The 26,050-nt window shown below is 41.5% G+C and overlaps 1 protein-coding gene across 2 annotated transcripts in view; it reads left to right on the forward strand.

Moving 5' to 3' along the window:
- Nucleotides 1–26,050, forward strand: part of LOC124795534 (glycosyltransferase 25 family member) — an 869,126-nt gene that overhangs the window by 833,616 nt on the left and 9,460 nt on the right. For both annotated transcript variants that reach the window (XR_007016720.1, XM_047259606.1), the window contains exon 9: nt 14,797–15,000. Coding sequence is in view for 1 of the 2 variants with exons in the window: in XM_047259606.1 (XP_047115562.1) it covers nt 14,797–15,000 (204 nt within the window). In the remaining variant the exon portion in view is untranslated. The remainder of the gene's footprint in view (nt 1–14,796; nt 15,001–26,050) is intronic.

Here is a 26,050-nt window from a genome sequence, read left to right on the forward strand (position 1 = left end):
AAAATTTGGTGGAAGAAATAAAGTGTTGACATTATTGAATTGCAACAACAGATTTTGTGGAAGGGTACTGTAAATAAACTTTATTTTCTAACACAGGACAATCCAAATGGCTTAATTTGTGATTTCGGGTATGTAAAAATAAAACAGTTATTTGCTTCAAGATTGAAAGACGCATCGCCCGCAGGATGGCACCATAGTAAGTTATTTCCGTCTACGCCAAATGGAATTTGAGCATCTATTTTCTAAACAGGAGGGCATAGTTTTTCTGTAATAATTTTTGTTCTTTGATGGAATCACTGTATGTTGAACATAAACCAAAAGATTTCTTCACTGACTCCTTGAAAACAAGCTTTAACGGGGTGTTACTACATAAAAGAAATACGTTTCGATCCATTCGTGTAGCTCTCGCACTTGGTATGAAGGAAAGTTACACGAACATGCATCTCTTGATATCCAGTACCTGATGCGATGACTATCCATGGCATATATGTGCAGATTTTAAAGTGATATCTGTTTTACTTGCATTACAACTTGGCCATACAAAATTTTGCTGCTTATTGTGCGTGTGGGATATAAGAGATCAGAGATAGAATCAATCATTATATTAAGAAGAGCTTTCAAAAGGTAGTCGTTCAGTCCAGGACTGGCAAATGTTGTTCATCAACGACTTCGAAGTGCTGACAATATCTTATGGCCTCCATAACATATCATACTAGGTACGGTCGAGAATTTTGTGAAATCAGTGGGTCGTGACGTCGGTGTGTTTCTCTTCCTAAAAACCAAGTTTCCAAAGATCAGTGAAGCGAAACTAAAAGAGGCAATATTTATTGGCCCTCAAATTAGGTGACATACAAAGGAGTCACAGTTTGAAAGCCTGTTAAATATGCAACAATCAGCCTCATGATACCCTTTCAAAAACATTGTTATAAGCTTTCTAGGAAACTACAGGTTTGAACATTACAGAAAACTAGTCATTGAGTTTATTGAGAACTACAACGTCGTGGGATGCAATGTATCGTTAACAATACTCGTTTTCGACTGCTATCTCGATTTCGTCCTTGAAAACCTCGGCACCGCCAGCGAAGAACATGGCGAGTGTTTGCACGAGGCCATTGCTGAAATGGTAAAACGCCAACAGAGAAAATGGACTACAAATACACTAGTGTCCAAAAGTTAAGCATAATAAAAAGAACATATTGCTGTATCAGGACGTCGGGAGCATTGGATGAACAAGCTGCAGCTTAACCACCGGATATTTGTCATACTTCAGCGCCCGAAATACAATATTAGAAAAGTTCTGACAGCTAAGACAAACATTTGTAAGAAACTGACACAAATCGAAAAATCTCTTTCACCACAAAAGAAGCTGTTAACAGAGGATATGATTACATGTAACACCCAACCATATTGCACAGTGACGTGGCATGCTCTCTACCGGATGGTTCAGGAGCTCTCTTGGCAGTCGATCCCTTTCTCAACAAGAGCAGTGTGGAGGCCTGGAAGTATCCTTGGTAGAGGCTGAAAGGATGCAGTTTGCCTCCCTAATGCATCCCAGGTATGTTCCATAGGATTCAAGTCCTAAGACCTCGCTGGCCAGTCCATGCAACGAATATGTTCATTTTCAAGAAACCCGTCCACCAGAGCAGCTCTATGCGGATGGGCGTTATCGTCCATAAAGAGGGAGTCTGGATCAACTCCACCTGTGAAGAAACGAACATGTGGTGGCAGTACCGCACCTCTATACCTCTGAGTGGCTACAGTATTCCTCCGACCACCAACGAAGATGTGCTCCTCTGTACGGCCATTCAGTATGACTGCTACCCACACCATGAGGCCATCAAACTGGTCTGGTTCCCCAATGTTCCTCGGGTGTTATCGGCAACCAGGTTCTCTCAAGAGTAACGTGCGACGAGAAATACTTTGCAAGCTGAAGTGGGATTCATCAGTGACATTTCCCATTCATTCATGGTCGAATTTTGATGTTGCCGATTCCACAATAGACTAGACAGTGTGTGCTGGAGTGAGCACTGCGGCCAATTGTCTTGCACGTGTACTCCGACTTCATCGCGCAGTTACGGCCAACTCTTGGGCCTGCTGTGGGGTAGTTATTTTGTTCGATCTTGTACAGGCCTACGACGAACATATCATGTATGCCGAAACAGTCGCCAGAGCCTCAAAATGGCGCTCTGTGGCACATCAAAGGATACAGAGCATTCGGTCTGTGTCTGGTCTGCTTAAGATGACCTGCAGAACAGGGTCTAGATAGCATCTTTGTTAAATTCACCAAGACATTACGCTCTGCTCGCTATGAACGAACAAACAAGACTGCAACATGGGTGCTCTTAAGCATTTTTGCAACCTTTCGATTACGCCGCTATTCACACCAAGGAGTGCTTCTTTCCTATAATACGCAACCACTAAACCACTATATTATTGCACTTGCTTGTCATGGGAAATACATGGTGACGTTACAGTAAACAAGTACAGTATATTGATGACGAAGGAAAACGCATCGCGATGTCAATGCTTTCAGTACAGTTGTGCATACACTGATCAGTCAGAAGTTTAAGACTGCTTACCTAATAGCCGGTATGTCCACTTCTCGCACGTATAACAAAGGCGACACGTCTTGGCATACAGGCAATGAGACCTTGGTAGGTCGCTGGAGGGATATGGTACCACATTTGCAACTAAAGTCATCTGTTTTTTTTAATCAGTCTTCTGACAAGGTTAATGCAGCCTGCCACGGATTTCTTTCCTATGCCAACCTCTTCATCTCACAGTAGCACTTGCAACCTACGTCAATTATTTGCTTGATGTATTCCAAACTCTGTCTTCATCTACAGTTTCTTTCCCTCTACAGCTCCTTCACCTACCATGGCTCTTATGTCTTCACAGATATCCTATCATCCTGCCCTCCTTGTCAGTATTTTCCACATCTACATCTACATACATACTCCGCAATCCACCATACGGTGCGTGGCGGAGGGTACTTAGTACCACAACTAGCATCGTATCTCCCTGTTCCACTCCCAAACAAAACGAGGGAAAAATGACTGCCTATATGCCTCTGTACGAGCCCTAATCTCTCTTATGTTATCTTTGTGGTCTTTCCGCGAAATGTAAGTTGGCGGCAGTAAAATTGTACCGCAGTCAGCCTCAAATGCTGGATCTCTAAATTTCCTCAGTAGCAATTCACGAAAAGAACGCCTCCTTTCCTCTAGAGATTCCCACCCGAGTTCCTGAAGCATTTCCGCAACACTCGCGTGATGATCAAACCTACCAGTAACAAATCTAGCAGCCCGCCTCTGAATTGCTTCTATGTCCTCCCTCAATCCGACCTGATAGGGATCCCAAACGCTCGAGCAGTGGCTTCTCTCCAATTCTGCGCAGAACCTCCTCATTCCTTGCCTTATCAGTCCACCTAATTTTAAACATTCGTTCTGTAGCACCAGATCTCAAATGCCTCGATCCTCTTCTGTTCCGAGCCGGCCGGAATGGCCGTGCGGTTCTGGGCGCTACAGTCTGGAACCGAGCGACCGCTAAGGTCGCAGGTTCGAATCCTGCCTCGGGCATGGATGTGTGTGATGTCCTTAGGTTAGTTAGGTTTAATTAGCTCTAAGTTCTAGGCGACTGATGACCTCAGAAGTTAATTCGCATAGTGCTCAGAGCCATTTCTTCTGTTCCGGTTTCCCCACAGTCCATATTTCACTGCCATATTATGCTGTGCTCCAAACGTAATTTCTCAAATTGAGGCACAGTTCTGATAATAGTATACTTTTCTAGGCCATGAATGCTCATTTTGCCAGTGCTAGTCTGCTTTTGATGTCCTCCTCCGCTCCGTCTGTCATTAGTTATTTTCCTGCCTAGGTAGTTGGATTCCTTAAGATCATCTGCTTCGTGACCATCAATCCTGATGTTAAGTTTCTCGCTGTTCTCGTTTCTCCTACTTCTCATTACTTCAGTCTTTCTTCGATTTACTCTTAATACAAATTCTGTACTCATTAGGATGTTCATTCCATTCAGCAGATTATTTACTTTTTCTTCACTTTCACTTAGGATAGAATGTCATCAGCGAATCGTACCATTGATATCCTTCCATCTTGAATTTTAATTCCACTCCTGAAACTTTCTTTTGTTTTCATCATTCCTTCTTCGATATTCAAATTGAACAGTAGGGCCGTATGACTACATCCCTGTCTTACACCCAGCTTCTCTCGATTGTTTAGTGAAAACTTTCAGCCTCTGCGTTGTCCGTGGTGAAACGTAATGCCTGAAATTTGGTATTCTCGGCCCACTCTTGACACTGTGGATCTCGGAATACTGAATTTCCTTACGACTTCCGAAATGGAATGTCCCATGCGTCTAGTGCCAACTGCCATTCGTCGTTCAAAGTCTACTGATTCCCATCGTGCTGCCGCAATCATGTCGGACACCGTTTTACGTGAATCATCTGAGTACAAATGTCATCTCCACCAATGCACCGCACTTTTATACCTTGTGTACGCGATACTACCGCCACTGGTATACGTGCATATCGGTATCCCATGACTTTTGTCTACTCATTATATATCGTCCCTCGTAAAGGTAGCCCCTCTGTTAATGGGATAGGTGACGTAAGTCCCAGCATCGTAGTGGCCTGTGCGATGAACCAGCGACAAAGGCGTCTCCGTGGAGTCGAGTCTGTAGGTAACAAGGCGTGCACGCTTTATGAGTAAAATGGATAGCGGCAGCTGTGGGTAATTTCACAGACGGTCTTCTGGCTTACCCCATGCTGCCGGCCCACTTGATGTTGTCAAACCTCTTCCAGCACCACTTTCAAGTAGGTGTACCTCCCTTGGAACCCATTATTGTCCATATACAAGTATCCGTATGACCCTTTTTGTTCCTTTCCCTCTCATGAATCGTTTTCTGCAGCTTTGCCAAACACACCCTGTATATGGGCAGTCTGTGGGTACAAACAGGAAAAGTGGTCTCTCAGTTTTCCATTTCTTCCCATACTGTGTGTTCCTTCATATTGCTCCATTTTTCTTTATTTGTTGATTTCTTTTATTTTATTGAGAGTGCCTATGTATTCCGTTGTTACAATTCTTAATTCTTTCCTTTAATTGGTTTTTGTAACACTTTCCATATCTAATACCTCTTGTAGTAGCCTTATCAAGTACTAATTTTACTTTACTTTATTGGATTTGCTTTTTTAATGTAAGCCGGCCGAGCGGTTCTAGGCGCTACAGTCTGGACCCGCGCGACCGCTACGGTAGCAGGTTCGAATCCTGCCTCGGGCATGCATGTGTGTGATGTCCTTAGGTTAGTTAGGTTTAAGTAGTTCTAAGTTCAAGAGGACGGATGACCTTAGAAGTTAAGTCCCATAGTGCTCAAGGTCATTTTTTAATGTAAACTATTATGCAGGCACGGTTTTCGGATTTAGTGTTAATATTTTTCATCTTTCCTCCGATTATATTTATTTATTGTTGAGCTTTTTACCTTTTAAATTGCATAACCACTACAGTGTCAAAGATGTCATTTACTGTGTGCCTCAATCTAGATGTGAAACATCTTTTCCAGTGTTTTTGCAAACGTTGTAACATCTTTGGCGACAAGTCAGTTAAACTCTGACGATGGTCCTGGAAGCCGAAAACCGGTCAACTCGTTAAATTAATCCTGTAGAATAGAAGATATAATGCTTTCATTTATTATAATGTTCTTTTACCAAGAACCGACGGAAGAATCAGTTCCTCCAGCGTCATCTGATTTGATTCGATTACATTTCGCTACCCTTGTTTGTTCAAATGTTCTTTTTTGTTACTTTATTTTTTAAGTCCTTAGCTGTTTCTGACAGAATTACAATGTCATCAGAAAACCTCGAAGTTTGTATTTCTTTTCCGCGAACTTTAATTCACTCTCCAAATTTCATTTTGCTTTCGTTTATGCTCCCTCTGTGTACAGCTTATATAACTCCAGGAATAGGCTACAGCCCTACCTCTTTCCCTCCCAAACTACTGCTTTCCTTCCATGTCCCGGCTCTTATAACTGCAGTCTGGTTATTGTACAAGTTGTAAATGACCGTTCGTTTCTTGTACTGTATACGTGTTAGCTTTAGAATTTCAAAGGATGTATCCCACTCAGTATTATCAAAAGCTTTCTCTAAATATACAGAATCTGTAAACATAGGTGTGCCTCTTCTTAACTTAGGTTTAAGATAAGTCATATGGTTAGTATTGCCTCGCGTGTTCCTACATTTCTACTGGAACCGAACTGATCTTCCCCGAGGTCGGTTTCGGTAATAATCACATCTGTCAGCACCTGCCAGAAGAACAAGAAGAACGGAAAATGAACCATCTTTACTTAGTGTCTTCCACTCTGGGAGCTTTGCGACTATTAATAATAATACATAAATAAATCTTTATTTTGTAAAGAGGAAACGTTATAACCAAAAGCCTCGAAAATTTATTTACTGATTTACTTTATATTCTTACTCAGTACTCCAATGAACATTCAGATGGACACACGCCATGTATTTTTAATTTATATAATATTTAAATATATGTAAAATATATAAAGGGGAATTGTTACCAAATATCTCATAACGTGCTCGACCGATTTATTTCAAATTTTAAACGTTACTGTCATAAACGCTTGCACACATAAAGACTATAAATTTTTAATACATAATATAATAGTGAGACGTTGTTATCAAATGGAAAAATTGTATTTATGGCTTACCAGCTATGGTTTGATAACTACTACATAATTTGAATTTGCAATAACAATAAACAAGGCCCAAGGTAAGAGGGAGGGTATCGGTGGACAGAGGGGTGGGAAGAAATGGTCACAGAAAGCGGAAAGGAGGAGAGGCCGGAGAGATGAGGCAGAGATGGACAGAGAGAGGGAGATGAGATGGATATAGAAAGGGGGAGGAAGTGATGGTCAGAGAGCGGGGAGAGAGGGGGGCAGGACTTGGAGAGAGACAAGGGAAAAAGGAGATGGACAGTAAGGGAGGAGGAGATGGAGAGAGAGAGGGAGGAGAAGGTGATGAACAGAGAGAGCGAGACAGAGATGGAGAAAGAGAAGTTGAGGAGGAGATGGACAGACACAGGGGGGAGAAGGAGTTAGGACATATATCCAATACATACAATTCCCTTACGTATTAAGAACGTGTGCTTTCTCTTTTCTTTCTTTTCTGTTTAATCAGACTGAGCCACAGCAGTGTGTAGCCAGGAACAGCTAGTTAATACTACTACTACTACTACTACTACTACTACTACTAATAATAATAATAATAATAATAATAATAATAGCTATTCGATAACCACAGCGACTGCATAGAAGCGATGGAAAAAACAGATGCCTATTAATATCTAGGATACAGACAAAAAATAGGAGTAGATAATATAAATATTAAAGAAGAACTAAAAGAAAAATATAGACAAAGACTAACAAAAATACTGAAAACAGAATTGACAGCAAGAAACAAGACAAAAGCTATAAATACTTATGCTATACCAATATTGACCTACTCATTTGGAGAGGTCAAATGGAGTAACACAGAACTAGAAGCACTCAATACACTTACACGATCACAATGCCACAAATATAGAATACATCACATACATTCAGCAACAGAAAGATTCATAGTAAGCAGAAAGGGAGGAGGAAGGGGATTTATCGACATAAAAAACCTATATTATGGACAGGTAGACAATTTAAGAAAATTCTTTATAGAACGAGCAGAAACTAGCAAAATACACAAAGCAATCATTCATATAAATACATCGGCTACACCATTGCAATTTCATAACCACTTCTACAACCCTTTAGATCACATTACATCAACAGATACGAAGAAAGAAAATTGGAAAAAGAAAACACTACATGGCAAACACCCGTATCATCTAACACAGCCACACATCGATCAAGACGCATCCAACACATGGCTAAGAAAAGGCAATATATTCAGTGAGACAGAAGGATTCGTGATTACAATACAGGATCAAACAATAAACACCAGATATTACAGCAAGCATATTATTAAAGATCCCAATACCACAACAGATAAATGCAGACTTTGCAAACAACAAATAGAAACAGTAGATCACATCACAAGCGAATGTACAATACTAGCAAATACAGAATACACCAGAAGACTTGACACTGTAGCAAAAATACTACATCAACAACTTGACATACAACATAAACTAATAAAACAACACGTTCCCACATACAAGTATGCACCACAAAATGTGCTGGAGAATGATGAATACACATTATAATGGAACAGAACCATTATAACTGATAAAACAACACCACATAACAAATCTGACATCATACTCACCAATAAAAAGAAGAAATTAACACAACTAATCGAAATATCCATACCCAATACAACAAATATACAGAAGAAAACAGGAGAAAAATTTGAAAAATACATCCAACTGGCTGAGGAAGTCAATGACATGTGGCATCGGGATAAAGTTGACATTATACCGATTATACACTCCTGGAAATTGAAATAAGAACACCGTGAATTCATTGTCCCAGGAAGGGGAAACTTTATTGACACATTCCTGGGGTCAGATACATCACATGATCACACTGACAGAACCACAGGCACATAGACACAGGCAACAGAGCATGCGCAATGTCGGCACTAGTACAGATCTTGCTGGCCAGGGTAGTTGACTTACACCTTCTAGAGCACGTTGGGTGGCACGGGATACATGCGGACGTGCATTGTCCTGTTGGAACAGCAAGTTCCCTTGCCGGTCTAGGAATGGTAGAACGATGGGTTCGATGACGGTTTGGATGTACCGTGCACTATTCAGTGTCCCCTCGACGATCACCAGTGGTGTACGGCCAGTGTAGGAGATCGCTCCCCACACCATGATGCCGGGTGTTGGCCCTGTGTGCCTCGGTCGTATGCAGTCCTGATTGTGGCGCTCACCTGCACGGCGCCAAACACGCATACGACCATCAATGGCACCAAGGCAGAAGCGACTCTCATCGCTGAAGATGACACGTCTCCATTCGTCCCTCCATTCACGCCTGTCGCGACACCACTGGAGGCGGGCTGCACGATGTCGGGGCATGAGCGGAAGACGGCCTAACGGTGTGCGGGACCGTAGCCCAGCTTCATGGAGACGGTTGCGAATGGTCCTCGCCGATACCCCAGGAGCAACAGTGTCCCTAATTTGCTGGGAAGTGGCGGTGCGGTCCCCTACGGCACTGCGTAGGATCCTACGGTCTTGGCGTGCATCCGTGCGTCGCTGCGGTCCGGTCCCAGGTCGACGGGCACGTGCACCTTCCGCCGACCACTGGCGACAACATCGATGTACTGTGGAGACCTCACGCCCCACGTGTTGAGCAATTCGGCGGTACGTCCACCCGGCCTCCCGCATGCCCACTATACGCCCTCGCTCAAAGTCCGTCAACTGCACATACGGTTCACGTCCACGCTGTCGCGGCATGCTACCAGTGTTAAAGACTGCGATGGAGCTCCGTATGCCACGGCAAACTGGCTGACACTGACGGCGGCGGTGCACAAATGCTGCGCAGCTAGCGCCATTCGACGGCCAACACCGCGGTTCCTGGTGTGTCCGCTGTGCCGTGCGTGTGATCATTGCTTGTACAGCCCTCTCGCAGTGTCCGGAGCAAGTATGGTGGGTCTGACACACCGGTGTCAATGTGTTCTTTTTTCCATTTCCAGGAGTGTACTATCAACTACAGGAGTCATACCACACAATATCCACCAGTACATCAACGCAATACAGCTACATCCAAACTTATATATACAACTACAGCAATCTGTAATTATTGATACATGTTCAATTACCCGAAAGTTCCTAAATGCAATGTAACATATACCTTACAGTTAAAAGGAAGTCACGCTTGATCAAGGTCCGCGTCACTTTCCATTTTTAACCAGATAACGTCTGAGAAAGGAAAGAAATAATAATAGCTGTAATTACTAGCACAATAACCCTGGGTTCGGTGTGGGTCGGCGGTGGGGTGAATGGACTACTGTATCCTGTTGTGGGGTTGTGAACCGCAGAGGGCTACGGTGGGGACGAAGCCTCTCCGTCGTTTCTAGGTCTGGAACAATACACACATAGTACATACACTGCTTGGACACGTGTAAGAGGGGCGCTCATGGAACGTTTTGTACAGTGAAGAATGCAGACTTCCTGAATTTACCAGTCTGTTCATGCATCAGTCATATGTGCACGTATAATACTTTGGAAAATGCAAAACTTTGAAAACGAATGAATCATTCATAGTAGCTCTGTAGTGTACAAGTGGAACAGTGCCACTTGCTACAAATTTATGCGCCAGTGCCATGCATAGCTTAGTATAACAGTTCCTTCTTAACCGGAACTTCTGTTTAACAGTTCCTTCTTAACCCACGACATTTAATGATAGTGTGACATGTATGCCTGTGTGCTTCATTTGAGAAAACTACGGGCCCCTTTAATTCAGATGCTTTATTTTTTGTAAGAACGTGCAGGAACTTCCGTGTAACAAATCAACACGATTACCCGCATGTGTATTGCGTACGCTTCACTGCTTCTTCTATGTGGTGGAGACAGAACTTGAATCCCAGTGCGCTTTGGACCTTGCCATAATTTGCAAGCCATCGAACTATGATACTTTTAACATCTTGTTTGCACGTTCAGTCTCATTTTCTGGTAGGTACTGTCACTCGATCGTATTCTCACTGTCAATAATTTAATGTTAACAAGAAATCATTGCTATCTTTTTATGCTTGGCGTAGTACTGGCTGTTGGTGAAATGGCCCATTATTGAGCTTCCGTTGCTTTCATTCAAAAACAAGCCGAGCATGTTTGTGCTTCAGAAGAATTTCAAGTTAAAATGAGTGGTAGGGGGCTTTCCTCCAGAAAAACCTAGAACGAAACTATTTTAATGTATCTGTGTCCATTGTCGCAGAAAAAAATCCAGAATTTCTGTGTGTTTACGTACACATGATGTCGATCTCGAACGCATTTTCAGTGATTCCTTTCCGTTCTCGTACTTTGAGATTATGTAAGAGCCCGCACTACTTTGAACTGGAACGTTGCTGTAACTAGTCACGTGACCAAATTGGTTATCGCTACGGCCAAGTCTGCCTGTACTTTGCCGAATATTAATAATAAAATTATTATTATTATTATTATTATTATTATTATTATTATTATTATTATTATTATCATTATTACTATATCCTTCCTTTGATCGTGTTCAGCAGTATGCAATTTGGTACCCAGCACCGAGATAATATATTGTCGACGTCTTCAATATGAAGACGGTTTGATGCTGAACTCCATGAGCCTGCTCTACGCAAGCCATTTCATCTCTACATAGTTATTGTATCTCCCTCTATAATTTTACCTCCGCCCCCACCCTCTCCACTTCAACTCCATTATCAAATTAATTGTTTCTTGATGTCTGAGGATGTGTCCTGTCACGGATCCCTTCTTTTAGTCACTCTGTGCCATAAATTTCTTTCCTCCCTAAATCGATTTCTTGTCTCTTCACTATTCATGCCATCAACTCATTTATTTTCAGTATTCTTCTTTACCACCCTTTCCAGACGATTCTATTCTGTTCTTGCCAGTTCTTTCTATTGACCTTGTTTCACATCCCAGACATGTCTTCCAGGCACATTGATATTGGGTATTAAGAAATACTTTTTCTCAGAAATACTTTTTCTCAGAAATACTTTAGTTGCTATTGCCGTGCCGTATTTTATATACACTCTACTCCGGCCATCCTTATTTATTTTGCTACCCAAATAGCAAAAACTCATCTATTACAGTTACTATCTCATTTCCTATTTGAAATCCTCCAGTATCGTTTGCTTTAACTCGACTAACTACAGCACATTCTCCTTATTTTACTTCTGTTCACTCATAACCTTTTTTCAAGACACTATTCATACGGATCAGTTTATCTTCGGAGTCCTTTGCCATCTCTGACAGGATTACAAATGCAGCAAGCAAACCTTAAAGTATTTTGTACTGTTTCCATCAGACGAGAAACCAACCGCTGTTTAGTATTTTAGAAAATGCATTATAACTGGCAGCTGTTTCATGTAACATATATATCATCTACCGATTTCGGTGATGGATAGATGTCAATATCGAATTTGAAGAAATGTTTTAAGAAATCCAGTTTACACGAAGATGACATAACTAATCAAAAATATGTATACTGCAAGATAAAACAGATCAGTTAAAAACATATTCCGTTTTCCTTTTAAGCTGGTACGAAATCAAGGTCGTGGCGGATACATGTGGGGGGCGCGCGGGTCCCCCCTTACCCCCCCTCCCCCCCTCCCCCCCCTCCCCCCCCACCCCCCTTCCCCCCCCCCCACCCCCCTGGGGAGCCAATGTCATTGCCATTGCCACCTGCTTGCTTCGTCAGCTGAATCGAGTTATCGAGTAGTTGTACTTTCCTATGTAGCATGCGCGTCCGTATCATTGTATTTTATACGTTTCTGTCTGGCACTTAGATAGGTAACACATACCTACGAGAAACGTCGCGGCCATTCTAGTGATATCGATACGTTGTCCTCCCCTCTGGTTGCATTTGTTCGAGAAAAGTCGCGAATATTCTACTGTTTTCTTGTACAGAGAACTTTCGATTCGTAGCGTTCTAACTACGGACTATTCGCCTAATAGGAAGCTAGTTTCATTCAGAAGCAGAAATATTAAGACTGAAGAATGAATAAGTAAACAGTACTAGTTGTAGCAAGTGCAAGTGTGTAGATTAGTCAGGAGTGAGAGTGATCAGTTCATTGTGAAGTATTAATAATAGTAATTCATAGCAATTACATATTTTTACTAATAACGTAACAGTAGTTTCTCATACCTAACATGTAATACGGATTAGGTATGGGAAACTACTGATGCATATATCTCCGGTTGATGCGTATATCTCCGGTAATAGTGACTTTCGAGAAGATTCCTAAAAACGCATTGTTGTGATATAGGCCATCTATCGAAAGCACTAGAAAGGAACGGAATGGACAATAAAAGCTACACACACACACACACACACACACACACACACACACACACACACACAATTGCTGGATGACACCATCATTGGAAACTCGCCCTTATATTTAGCGCCCCCCCCCCCCCCTCCTCGAGGTTTTTCCGTACCGCCATTGTCACAGTGAAACCACCCAAACAACTATCGTAACCCGTCCTTGTGAAATATGTTCGTTAATATTTCAAGGAGTTGTTTGGGTGGTTTCACTGTGACAATCTCGATGAACTCGTATCAGCTTCTAAGGAAATCGGGGCATGTTTATAACTGATCTGTTTTACCATGTAAGTGTACATATGTAAATTTGATCCATATTTTTGGTTTGTTATGTCATTTTCGTGTACATTGCATTCTTTCAAAAAAAATATTTTTTTTTTCAAATTCGATGTTGACAGACATTCAACGATGATAGTCTATAACCGAAATCAATAAATAAAACAACTGATGGTAAAAATTCATTTTCTAAAGTGTTATTGTTCAACGTTGAATGTTAATTCTGTTTCCAAACTTCTTCTTGGTTTTTACTGCTCGCTCAGTGTACGGGTTGAAACATGCAGCGACCCGTCGTATCGCTTCCAGTGTAGTACGAAATGAAATAATTCGGGTCTAGTGAAGCAGGGGGTCAAGTTTATCAGGGGATACAACCCGTCGACTTTGTCCAATGACGTCAGAATTGGCCAGAGAGCATGTATTACAAAGATGAAAGAGCCGAGAAGAAGATTCAGAAACAAAGGAATTCGAGAGAGAAAAGCTGTACTTCACATATATAAGGGCCAGTAGTATTTTCACGTTAACGATATCGCGTGTTTGTATCTTAGTATTTCTCCGCACAATACAATGGAAAGAAATGACTGACATATATTACTAGCAAAGAATACATCACGTTACGTGTATGTCAGTTGTATCTCGAAACTCTTTCGAACTGTATTGCTTAAGTGCAGTACGGGATACAAGTTTAGCGTACGTCGATTTCTTAGTTTTAGCTAGCATTGCTGTACCGTTGTTCACTTGAACTATGTATCGCCTGCTTCACTAAACCGTAAATGAAACACTCGATACAAATTAAAAGCTCATTCGAAGTGTGTTGCCTAAGTACAGTACGGAATACGAGTTTGTCGTAAGTCAATTTCTTCGTTTTCACTAGCATTATTGTCGTGTTCTTCATTTGAACGATGTATCCTCCGCTTCAGTAAACCCTAAATGGAACACGGGATACAAATTGTAGATGTGTTTTTTATTTCGTCTCCGCTATTACTAACAGTCTTTTCTTACGTACATATCAGTACTACTGATGACAGAAGGACCTTCGTATGTAATATCTGTATACCAGACTTCCGTTGACCTCTATATATGTACACTGGTAACAAAAAGGTGGAAATAGAGGTACGTTACATTTGCAACCTGTACTTCAATTGAACTACACGGAGACAAGAAGACGACACATGTACAATTTGTATCCCGTACGTCACTATGCGGTACAGTTTTTTGTTGCCTTGGACGCTAATAGTATCCCATTCGTTACATGAGCTATATAGCTGTACCCAACATTTGTATCTTGCTCTCCAATTGACATATATAGTGTCAGTGTGAAGGCGAAGTGAAGGACGGAATACAAATTGTAGTTGTGTCGGGGGTTTAGCAAGTACACATTCGAAAATGTCGTACTTATACTAGTGCGACCTAGCAACTACATTTCTCACGAAGGTCTGCTGCTAAGTGCCAGTGACGACGTTTTGTTTTTGTGCGCAGATACCTGGGACGCAAGAGGATGCAGGAAGCCGAGGAGCCGTTTGTGGAGGGCAGTGACAACCTGGTGAAGGCCAGCTACTCCTACTGGACGCTGGGGTACCTGCTGAGCCGGCAGGGCGCCCGCAAGCTGGTGGACGCCAAGCCGCTCGACAAGCTCATGCCCGTGGACGAATACCTGCCCGTCATGTTCGACAAGCACCCCAAGTGAGTTTCTTCTGCCATTTCCGTACTAAATAGACCGAGAAATAAAAATAAGATCTTATGGGCGTTGATGCCAAGTCCTCTTCAAACTTCTCCCAAAAGTTCAGGAGTCGTTTGTTATTCCCGGCTGACGGAACGGTATCGAAAAACTGCGTCGCGTTCGTTTATAAAAATGATATTTTCTCGCATTTTTCCGAAGAGATGGCGCTGTAAAATAAAGTTCCAACCTCTCACTGGTGGATCGTCATCATTGGGTGGATGTAATAAAATAGATAGGGTGTAGTACCAAATTATTGTTGTCTTCGTGCTGTCATACTAGTTTCCTAATTATTGTTTATATTCTTCTAGTTCCTATATGGTTGGGTAGTTACTTCTTTGATGTCTGGAAGCCACGTAAACTTGATAGCCGTCATTCCTCCTAAATTGACGCTCACCCTTAGAGATCTCAACTTCCAGAATCTCTTTCTTTACCTAGGACTTGTGTGTTGTTAAAATGTATTTTCTGGCTAGCAACAGTTTCTCTCGTATTCCGCTACACTTTATATGGCATTGGTGCTCAATTTAAAGCGACTTTTTATCGTCGCCACAGTTTCGACTATACAGGGTGGTCCATTGATAGTGACAGGGCCAAATATCTCACGAAATAAGCGTCAAAAGAAAAAAACTACTAAGAACGAAACTTGTCTAGCTTGAAGGGGGAAACCAGATGGCGCTATGGTTGGCCCGCTAGATGGCGGTGCCATAGGTCAAACGGATATCAACTGCGTTTTTTTTAATAGGAACCCCCCTTTTTAATTACATATTCGTGTAGTACGTAAAGAAATATGAATGTTTTAGTTGAACCACTTTTTTCGCTTTGTGATAGATGGCGCTGTAATAGTCACAAACATGTAAGTACGTGGTATCACGTAACATTCCGCCAGTGCAGACGGTATTTGCTTCGTGATAAATTACCCGTGTTAAAATGGACCGTTTACCAATTGCGGAAAAGGTCGATATCGTGTTGATGTATGGCTATTGTGATCAAAATGCCCAACGGGCGTGTGTTACCTATGCTGCTCGGTATCCTGGACGACATCATCCAAGTGTCCGGATCGTTCGCCGGATAGTTAATGTGAAACGTCAACCACGACCTGCAACAAATGATGATGCCCAAGTAGGTGTTTTAGCTGCTGTCGCGGCTAATCCGCACATCAGAAGCAGACAAACTGCGCGAGAATCGGGAATCTCAAAAATGTCGGTGTTGAGAATGCTACATCAACATCGATTGCATCTGTACCATATTTCTATTCACCAGGAATTGCATGGCGACGACTTTGAACGTCGTGTGCAGTTTTGCCACTAGACACAAGAGAAATTACGGGACGATGACAGAGTTTTTTCACGAGTTCTATTTAGCGACAAAGCGTCATTCACCAACAACGGAAATTCACGATGGCTGCGACAAGTGCAACATCAGCGACCTTGGCTGATTAATGTCTGGTGCGGCATTATGGGAGGAAGGATAACTGGCCCCCATTTTATCGATGGCAATCTAAATGGTGCAATGTATGCTGATTTCCTACGTAATGTTCTACCGATGTCACCACAAGATGTTTCACTGCATGACGTAATGGCGATGTACTTCCAACATGATGGTCGTACGGCACATAGCTTGCGTGCGTTTGAAGCGGTATTGAACACATATTTCATGACCGGTGGATTGGTCGTCGAAGCACCATACCAAAGGGTGACGAAGTGTCTCCCACTGTAAGGTCATGATGTTTTATTTAAATGATTACAAAATCAGGTAAAACGAACAGTGAGGTTGTCATTATAAGAACATTACTGTCGTCAGTATGATGTGACACTGCCCAGGGCCTGTAATGATAAAGGGCCCGTTTAGGTCAGGCATATTGTATACAGAAGTGGAAGAGAGAGCACCACTAAATTCTACAATCCGTATGCATCGCCTACACACAGAAATTGCTGTTACAGTGTACTTATGGGGCCCAATGAGTGAACTGCGTATTTTACGGTGAGGAAGAGCACTGGCAAACAGTCTTCGCTACATTAGGTTACTTAAACTGAGGTCATTCTGAGCTAGAATTTATGGTCAGCGACTAAATGTAAGGTCAATGAGTCGGATGCGAGTTTTGCAACTGTGAAATACTTTCCAACATTATAGAATCCGGACACTTGGATGATGTCGTCCAGGATACCGAGCAGCATAGGTAACACACGCCCGTTGGGCATTTTGATCACAATAGCCATACATCAACACGATATCGACCTTTTCCGCAATTGGTAAACGGTCCATTTTAACACGGGTAATGTATCACGAAGCAAATACCGTCTGCACTGGCGGAATGTTACGTGATACCACGTACTTACATGTTTGTGACTATTACAGCGCCATCTATCACAAAGCGAAAAAAGTGGTTCAACTAAAACATTCATATTTCTTTACGTACTACACGAATATGTAATTAAAAAGGGGGGTTCCTATTAAAAAAAAACGCAGTTGATATCCGTTTGACCTATGGCACCGCCATCTAGCGGGCCAACCATAGCGCCATCTGGTTTCCCCCTTCAAGCTAGACAAGTTTCGTTCTTAGTAGTTTTTTTCTTTTGACGCTTATTTCGTGAGATATTTGGCCCTGTCACTATCAATGGACCACCCTGTATAGTCGAAACTGTGGCGACGATAAAAAGTCGCTTTAAATTGAGCACCAATGCCATATAAAGTGTAGCGGAATACGAGAGAAACTGTTGCTAGCCAGAAAATACATTTTAACAACACACAAGTCCTAGGTAAAGAAAGAGATTCTGGAAGTTGAGATCTCTAAGGGTGAGCGTCAATTTAGGAGGAATGACGGCTATCAAGTTTACGTGGCTTCCAGACATCAAAGAAGTAACTACCCAACCATATAGGAACTAGAAGAATATAAACAATAATTAGGAAACTAGTACGACAGCACGGAGACAACAATAATTTGGTACTACACCCTATCTATTTTATTACATCTACCCAATGGTAAAATTTTGGACTTGGATAGCTTAGAATGAAAATCTTTCTGTTTATTGCAAAGGAAAACAATTGATATTCTAAAACACTCTCTGTCATACACAACTTTAAACAGGTCACGTCGACCAAATCTTGTCGAAGAACTGACAGAAACGTATAACGGAAGGCAGTAAGATCCCTTGGCTTTTGGTTTGGCAGTATTCGACAGCCACTTCTGGTCGCAAGTAAATGAAGAAAGGCAGCGCGTTTTTGTTATCAAGTAACGCCTTCATCAGTTACTTTAGTTTTAATGTAATCTACGAGTAAATGCTGATGTTTGATATTAACTTGAAAAGGATTCCGTTGACGGATAAAGAGCCTGTTCTTAGGCAACTACTACTGTAATGACCAAAAGGCATTAAATAATCTTCAAGTACATGTGTTCCAGCAGCGGCATGAAGAAAACGATAATAATAATGACGGTACTAACCGAATTATCGGGTAACTTCACACTTCACTTCACAGTGGATTTTCTCGAACTAAGAAATTTTCTGAATTAGTGAAAATTCCAAAGTGGCTTCACACCGAGGCTATGATGTCTAGAAAAGAGTCTTTCCATCCTGCTGACATGAGAATAGCATAATTTCTGCGTCAAAAGCTTCCTTCTACTTAACCATTTAATAGACTCGTATTTTTTCCACCGTGACTGACATTGTAAGCTAAGCACATCATCCGTTACAGCACACTCCTGGGGCTGGGAAATGTGGCCCCGCCCGCATCTTGTGGTCGTGCGGTAGCGTTCTCGCTTCCCACGCCCGGGTTCCCGGGTTCGATTCCCGGCGGGGTCAGGTATTTTCTCTGCCTCGTGATGGCTGGGTGTTGTGTGATGTCCTTAGGTTAGTTCGGTTTTTGTAGTTCTAAGTTCTAGGGGACTGATGCCCGTAGATGTTAAGTCCCATAGTGCTCAGAGCCAAATGTGGCCCCAATGGTCTGGTGGAATGAACTATCACAGGTGCAGTGCGTGGGTTCAGGCATATACTTTTAAGAGGCACAAACGTATTTACATTACCTCTAGGAACCTCGATAGAAAGACGTTATAATCCAGAATCCGCATTAAACATCATGTTCTTTCATTACCAACTGGGCAGAGCCAATTTACGTAGGGAAATGACATAGGCGAAAGTCATGGTAAAAAGAAATACTGTCGCCAGTGAACTTACTTACATTAGAATAATTTATTTTATTTGATGAACCGGTAGCCATTTAAAGGAACAGGACTCTTATTTTACTTGTACTTGATTGAACTAGAGTCGTTGAAAAATATGGTACTGGAATTCGTATCTCTTCTTTCAAGGATCTCAATCTCTTGGAACAGTATAGTTCAATTATTTCGTTCCTTTTCCCAAGACTGCAATCATCCCTAGGTCTCCTCCAAAGTAGGTATGTGGGTCCGAAACCTGATCCAGAACAGAAATATTCATAATTTCATTTCAAGCCGTATCACGAGCACACCGGCCTGCTAGTGAGAATTAACGTGCATTTTTAATGTCTGCTCATGTGTTTCCAACATTCGCAATAGATGTCGCTATTTCTGGTTAAACACGCACACATCATACTGTTGGTGAGTAAGCAATTGATACTTAAGCTATATTCGTGCATGATAAAGAAGGACGGTAGGTGTGTGGTTCGATTGTCGCTCAGGCACAAATATTTGTATCCTTATTTTAGATTCAAACACCTAGCAGCTGGTAAGAAAAACCGAGAAGTAACATTTGATTTTACTTAGTTAACAATCCGATTATGTGTTTGGTTCGTATCTCTGTCACAGAACTTCACATCATGCGCTTCATTTTTAAATGCATGCCCACTTTGTTACTTCTGAATGGAGGTATATCAGACATCTTTCGTGGTTAGTTAACAGGGTCGAAGGGGTCCTGATAGGAGTCCTGGTTTATTACAAAAACTGTCGTCTTTTATTTTCAAGTTTAGATTTGGTTACTGATATCAGCGAAACTTTCAGTAATTCATGACTTTTCATGGCTAGTTAGCAATATGATTAGATTAGATTAATACTTGTTCCATAGATCATGAATACGACATTTTGTAATGATGTGGAAAGTGTCATTTTAATGAAAGATTTCTTTACATACCATGATTCAATTTCTTTACAAAAGTTTTTTACTCTCTCTCATTTTCTTTTATTTTTATCTCTCTCTCTCTCTCTCTCTCTCTCTCTCTCACACACACACACACACACACACACACACACACACACACACACACACACACACATATTCTCTTTTTTTATTTGATTGTTGTGCTAGACTATTGGTGAGTCTTGAAAACGTTCGTGAATGAGTTTCTTAGTTTTGAGTACACTTATGAAAGAAATATAAGAACAACTATGAGAGTTACTGATTTATGACGCTTAGTTTGCAGTCAGTTCTGAGTATTATTAGTAACTAAGCTCCAGTCCCTAAACCTAGTACAGAAATGCGAATCAGACGCATTACGTATTCTAGGCCATAGCAGCTGCGTCTTTGCCAGCTATGGTCACTTCCCAGCCCACTGTAGGCTCACGTCGGTTGGTCTTCTTCCTGCTGGCACTGTAACAGAGATTTGGCAACACGGCAAGATATGTTTGGAAACTCTGTGATCGACGAGTTACTTCCTGGTGTGCACAGAATTAAGCCTCAAAGTTCACTTGATTTTTCCTGTCATTTCCATTGAATAATCGGAGTTATTATCGCTTGAAGTGTAATAAATGATTGTAAATTTACGGTTTTCGGCCCAGGAAAGTGGTTGCACGTGGAAATCACAACTAATCTCGTCCTTTAAATAACTGTTTACGAGTTCTAGCGACTATTGGGCTCTTAAGAGGAAATCAAAACACATACCTCTTCGCTGGCTCTGTGGTTATGTGCTAACCTGTGAAGAAGTGTCTGTCATGGTTAGCGGTTCCAGTCTCGCTGACAGTAACGTTTTTATCCCTTATGTGAAAGAGCTACAAGCAGTCAGATCAAATATCGATTAGGAAATCGCAAGAAAATACTTTCGGCTCATAATGCAATGGTGAAAAACTTACAATGCTGCCCTACAGGTAACACCTCTTTCCGGTGCTGACATGCAAATTTTGGGTTTCGAGGAATACACAACTTTGTTTATGAAATGCCACATATGCTTACCTCTTGAGAATGATACAGCATACCAATTAAGCACAGACTCAATCGAAATATACGTGAGAAGTGTTTTACTAATTCGTGCCAATAGAGGCACACTTGTGACAGATACTCATTTTTATTAAAGCAGACTTTCGTCGTAAGGTTATCATGGGTAGTTTTATTTCATTTCTTATAATACAGTGCACAATTTTCGTAAGGTTTCTTTTAGTGTTGCTAAAAGAATAGTAAACATGAGAGAGAAATTAATCTCAATGATATATGCGAATTCTCTGATGTTCTTTATAACAGTCTGACAATGCACATGCAGTTCATTGATTACATTCATTTAGAAAACGTCTTCTGAGTAAAAGCCGTCAAACGAGAATAAAATGCCACTACCACACGACAGATAATGTAGAAAATACTTTTCTGACGTATTTCGGCACTATGCGCTCTCCCCATACATTATACAAAAAATGGCTCTGAGCACTATGGGACTCAACTGCTGAGGTCATTAGTCCCCTAGAACTTAGAACTAGTTAAACCTAACTAACCTAAGGACATCACAAACATCCATGCCCGAGGCAGGATTCGAACCTGCGACCGTAGCGGTCTTGCGGTTCCAGACTGCAGCGCCTTTAACCGCACGGCCACTTCGGCCGGCCATACATAATACAAAAGTTTCGAAATGCATTTGCTGCCTGGTCGTCTATTAAACCTGAAAAGAACAAAATGTCGCAGAAATTAGTCCTTTTTCCACATGGGACGATTTTGGGTTGAGAATAGAAAGGAATTATGTTCATAGTTCCATTAGATCGATAACTTCAGCAGATAGCAGAATTGCGTTTTAAAAAAGTAGCAGTGAATGTACTCGAACTCGCGACATCTTACACACGTTGCGAAACACTTACCATTATGCTACTAGGTGACACGTAGGTACACCACAGCAAGAAGTCAGTTACAAGTCCTCCAGAATATCCGCATTCCACAGTGCGCTGAGATAATGCATATGACCTGATCTAGACTTCTGAGAGAAAGACAGTTACAGATTTTCTTTTGCACTGCACGACGTTTTCAACAAACAGCCCAATAGAGTAGCTCAAGCGGAAAGGAACACTTCCTATTTAAATTTCTACATCCTACACTGTTGGCAGTTCTGTGTAGCTGGCAGTTACGTGATTTTATTTCGGTGATTACAAAATAGAGTCGAATGTGTGCACTGGGTAACTGAGGCAGCTAGTTCATGGCGATTCGGTCAACCAAGTAAATGAATGTACTGAACATGCTGCAAACAACTACAAGGAGCCTGTGTATCAGAATTCTGATCCAGTGTGGCGCAGTGGCGTTTTGACCAGAGGATTCGGTGGTCTGTTGGATTCATAATAGGTTCATATGCTTATGGTCTGGATTCGATTCCAACTTCTGCCGATGATTTTTGATAGGGAGAGACAGATTCTATTATGGCATTGTGGTCTGAAATTCACATTAATCATGATATTCCTTCTGTATCAAGTAGACGTTAGGTTGAACCACAATAAAGTCAGGTGTGGCGACATGTAGTAACCTTTATTATACTAGTTATTTATTTCTAGTGACGAAACGAACGGTATGTAGGGTCACAGGACGCTTATTCAATCTTCTGTTTGAGCTTCTGTATGTCGATAAAATTGGTTCTGAGCTGGGAATGCAACTCAGACCGCCCTTAACGCGTAATTCGATGCCTTCGTGACAATACAGCTCGACTACAATTTGTTGTTTGTTCAAAACTGCAGATTCTTCAACATCTCTACATACTGCGCGTGAATGGGTTCGAATCCTGGCGCAGCACTGAAGTTTTCATTATGTATTATCACGCTCTAGCATGAGAACACCTATCTGCTGGTGGATAATAATTTTGATTTTTAATGTATTTTCATTCGTTGTCAACATTAACGATATCTGACGTTTTTAACTCACAGTGAGACACAGATCTATTTGTGAGATCACTGTAAGTTCAAGGATGCTGGTATAGAAAAATTCGGTAGCTGACGTCTCTTTGTGTGTACTCAACAACGATATGTGTGGGGTTCGATTCCCAGTCAGCACTGAACTCTTCGTCATATTATTTCTAGTTCAAACATGCTCACATGTAGCTGCTGGTGTAAGAAACCCATATTTAACTTTCGTTTTCTCTACAATATAACAGCGATAGGTGTCGGGTTGGAGTCCTGGGAAGGAAAAAATTAATGTTTCATCTCGTCATTTCAGTTAAAACATCTAGCTACTACTGAGAATATCCGATATGCACAGTTGATTGTGCTTCGATAACAATCTGATTAGGTTCTGGGTTCGAATCCCTGTCCAACGCAAAGCTTTACCCCACGGCATTTTAAGTAATTTACTTGTGAAGAAGCAATATTTAACATCTCTCGTAGTTCGTTAACAGGGACCATAGATGATGGCTAGGAATTCCTGTCCGTTAAAAATATTTACGTTATGTAATTGAAAGTTGATATTTGCCAACTGAAACTGTCTAAAATCGAAGTATATCGCTCTCTGTATGCATAGTCGTGAATGACTGTTAGTTTCCGTCAGTCACGAAATCTTTGCTTAATCTGCATGACCTGGGTTTGAATCCGTATGCAGAACGAGACAGTTCGTCGTGTCATTTGAAGTTCATACATATTCTGAACTAGCTGCTCGTGAAGAACTTAAATTTGTAATGTCATTTTGTGTTAAACAGAAATTTGTAATGTCATTTTGTGTTAAATAGTAAGTACGGTATGTTACTTTGAAGAGGAAATCATGAATACGACGAACTTACTACGTGTATTACCTATCTGACGTAATAATGACAGTGGTAACATTTCAGGTATTTCATTTACTGTAATAAAGGTGAGCTTACAAGCCTTAAGGACAATCTTATCTGTGATACGGTGTTCCCTGATATTTGTAGTATCGTGGTATAATTTTAAATCTTGAGTTATTGCGATACAGAGCAATGTTTTCTAGTGGTGACTTCGATACCTCATCTAGAAACGCACCCTCTCGAAATCTGGCGAGCAAGTTACACCGCGATGCAGAGCGCCTCTCTTGCAGAGTCTGCCACTTGAGTTTGCTAAACATCTCCGTAACGCTATCACGGTTACCAAATAACCCTGTGACGAAACGCGCCGCTGTTCTTTGGATCTTCTCTATCTCCTCCGTCAACCCGATCTGCTACGGATCCCACACTGATTAGCAATACTCAAGTATAGGTCGAACGATTGTATTGTAAGCCACCTCTTTTGTTGTTGGACTACATTTTCTAAGGACTCTCCCAATGAATCTCAACCTGGTACCAGCCTTACCAACAATTAATTTTGTATGATCACTCCACTTCAAATCGTTCCGCACGCATACTCCCAGATATTTTACAGAAGTAACTGCTACCAGTGTTTGTTCCGCTATCATATAATCATACAATAAAGGATCCTTCTTTCTATGTACTCGCAATACATTACATTTGTCTGTGTTAAGGGTCAGTTGCCACTCCCTGCACCAAGTGCCTATCCGCTGCAGATCTTCCTGCATTTCGCTGCAATTTTCTAATGCTGCAACTTCTCTGTATACTATAGCATCATCCGCGAAAAGCCGCATGGAACTTCCGACACTATCTACTATATCATTTATATATATTGTGAAAAGCAATGGTCCCATAACACTCCCCTGTGGCACGCCAGAGGTTACTTTAACGTCTGTAGACGTCTCTCCATTGATAACAACATGCTGTGTTCTGTTTGCTAAAAACTCTTCAATCCAGCCACACAGCTGGTCTGATATTCCGTAGGCTCTTACTTTATCAGGCGACAGTGCGGAACTGTATCGAACGTCTTCCGGAAGTCAAGGAAAATAGCATCTACCTGGGAGCCTGTATCTAATATTTTCTGGGTCTCATGAACAAATAAAGCGAGTTGGGTCTCACACGATCGCTGTTTCCGGAATCCATGTTGATTCCTACAGAGTAGATTCTGGGTCTCCAAAAACGACTTGATACGCGAGAAAAAAACATGTTCTAAAATTCTACAACAGATCGACGCCAGAGATATAGGTCTATAGTTTTGCGCCTCTGCTCGACGACCCTTCTTGAAGACTGGGACTATCTGTGCTCTTTTCCAATCATTTGGAACCTTCCGTTCCTCTAGAGACTTGCCGTACACGGCTGTTAGAATGGGGGCAAGTTCTTTCGCGTACTCTGTGTAGAATCGAATTGGTATCCCGTCAGGTCCAGTGCACTTTCCTCTGTTGAGTGATTCCAGTTGCTTTTCTATTTCTTGGACACTTATTTCGATGTCAGCCATTTTTTCATTTGTGTGAGGATTTAGAGACGGAACTGCAGTGCGGTCTTCCTCTGTGAAACAGCTTTGGAAAAAGGTGTTTAGTATTTCAGCTTTACGCGTGTCATCCTCTGTTTCAATGCCATCATCATCCCAGAGTGTCTGGATATGCTGTTTCGAGCCACTTACTGATTTAACGTAAGACCAGAACTTCCTAGGATTTTCTGTCAAGTCGGTACATAGAATTTTACTTTCGAATTCACTGAACGCTTCTAACTTTGACATCGTTTCGATTCTGTTTGTCTGAGAGGTTTTGGCTGCGTTTACACTTCGAGTGAATCTCTCTTTGCTTTCGCAGTAGTTTCCTAACTTTGTTGTTGAACCACGGTGGGTTTTTCCCGTCCCTCACAGTTTTAGTCGGCACTTACCTGTCTAAAACGCATTTTGCGATTGCCTTGAACTTTTTCAATAAACTCTCAACATTGTCAGTGTCGGAACAGAAATTATCGTTTTGATCTATTAGGTAGTCTGAAATCTGCCTTCTATTACTCTTGCTAAACAGATAAACCTTCCTCCCTTTTTTATATTCCTATTAACTTCCATATTCAGGG

The sequence above is a fragment of the Schistocerca piceifrons genome, chromosome 4 (genome assembly GCF_021461385.2).
Source record: "Schistocerca piceifrons isolate TAMUIC-IGC-003096 chromosome 4, iqSchPice1.1, whole genome shotgun sequence".
Lineage (NCBI taxonomy): Eukaryota > Metazoa > Arthropoda > Insecta > Orthoptera > Acrididae > Schistocerca > Schistocerca piceifrons.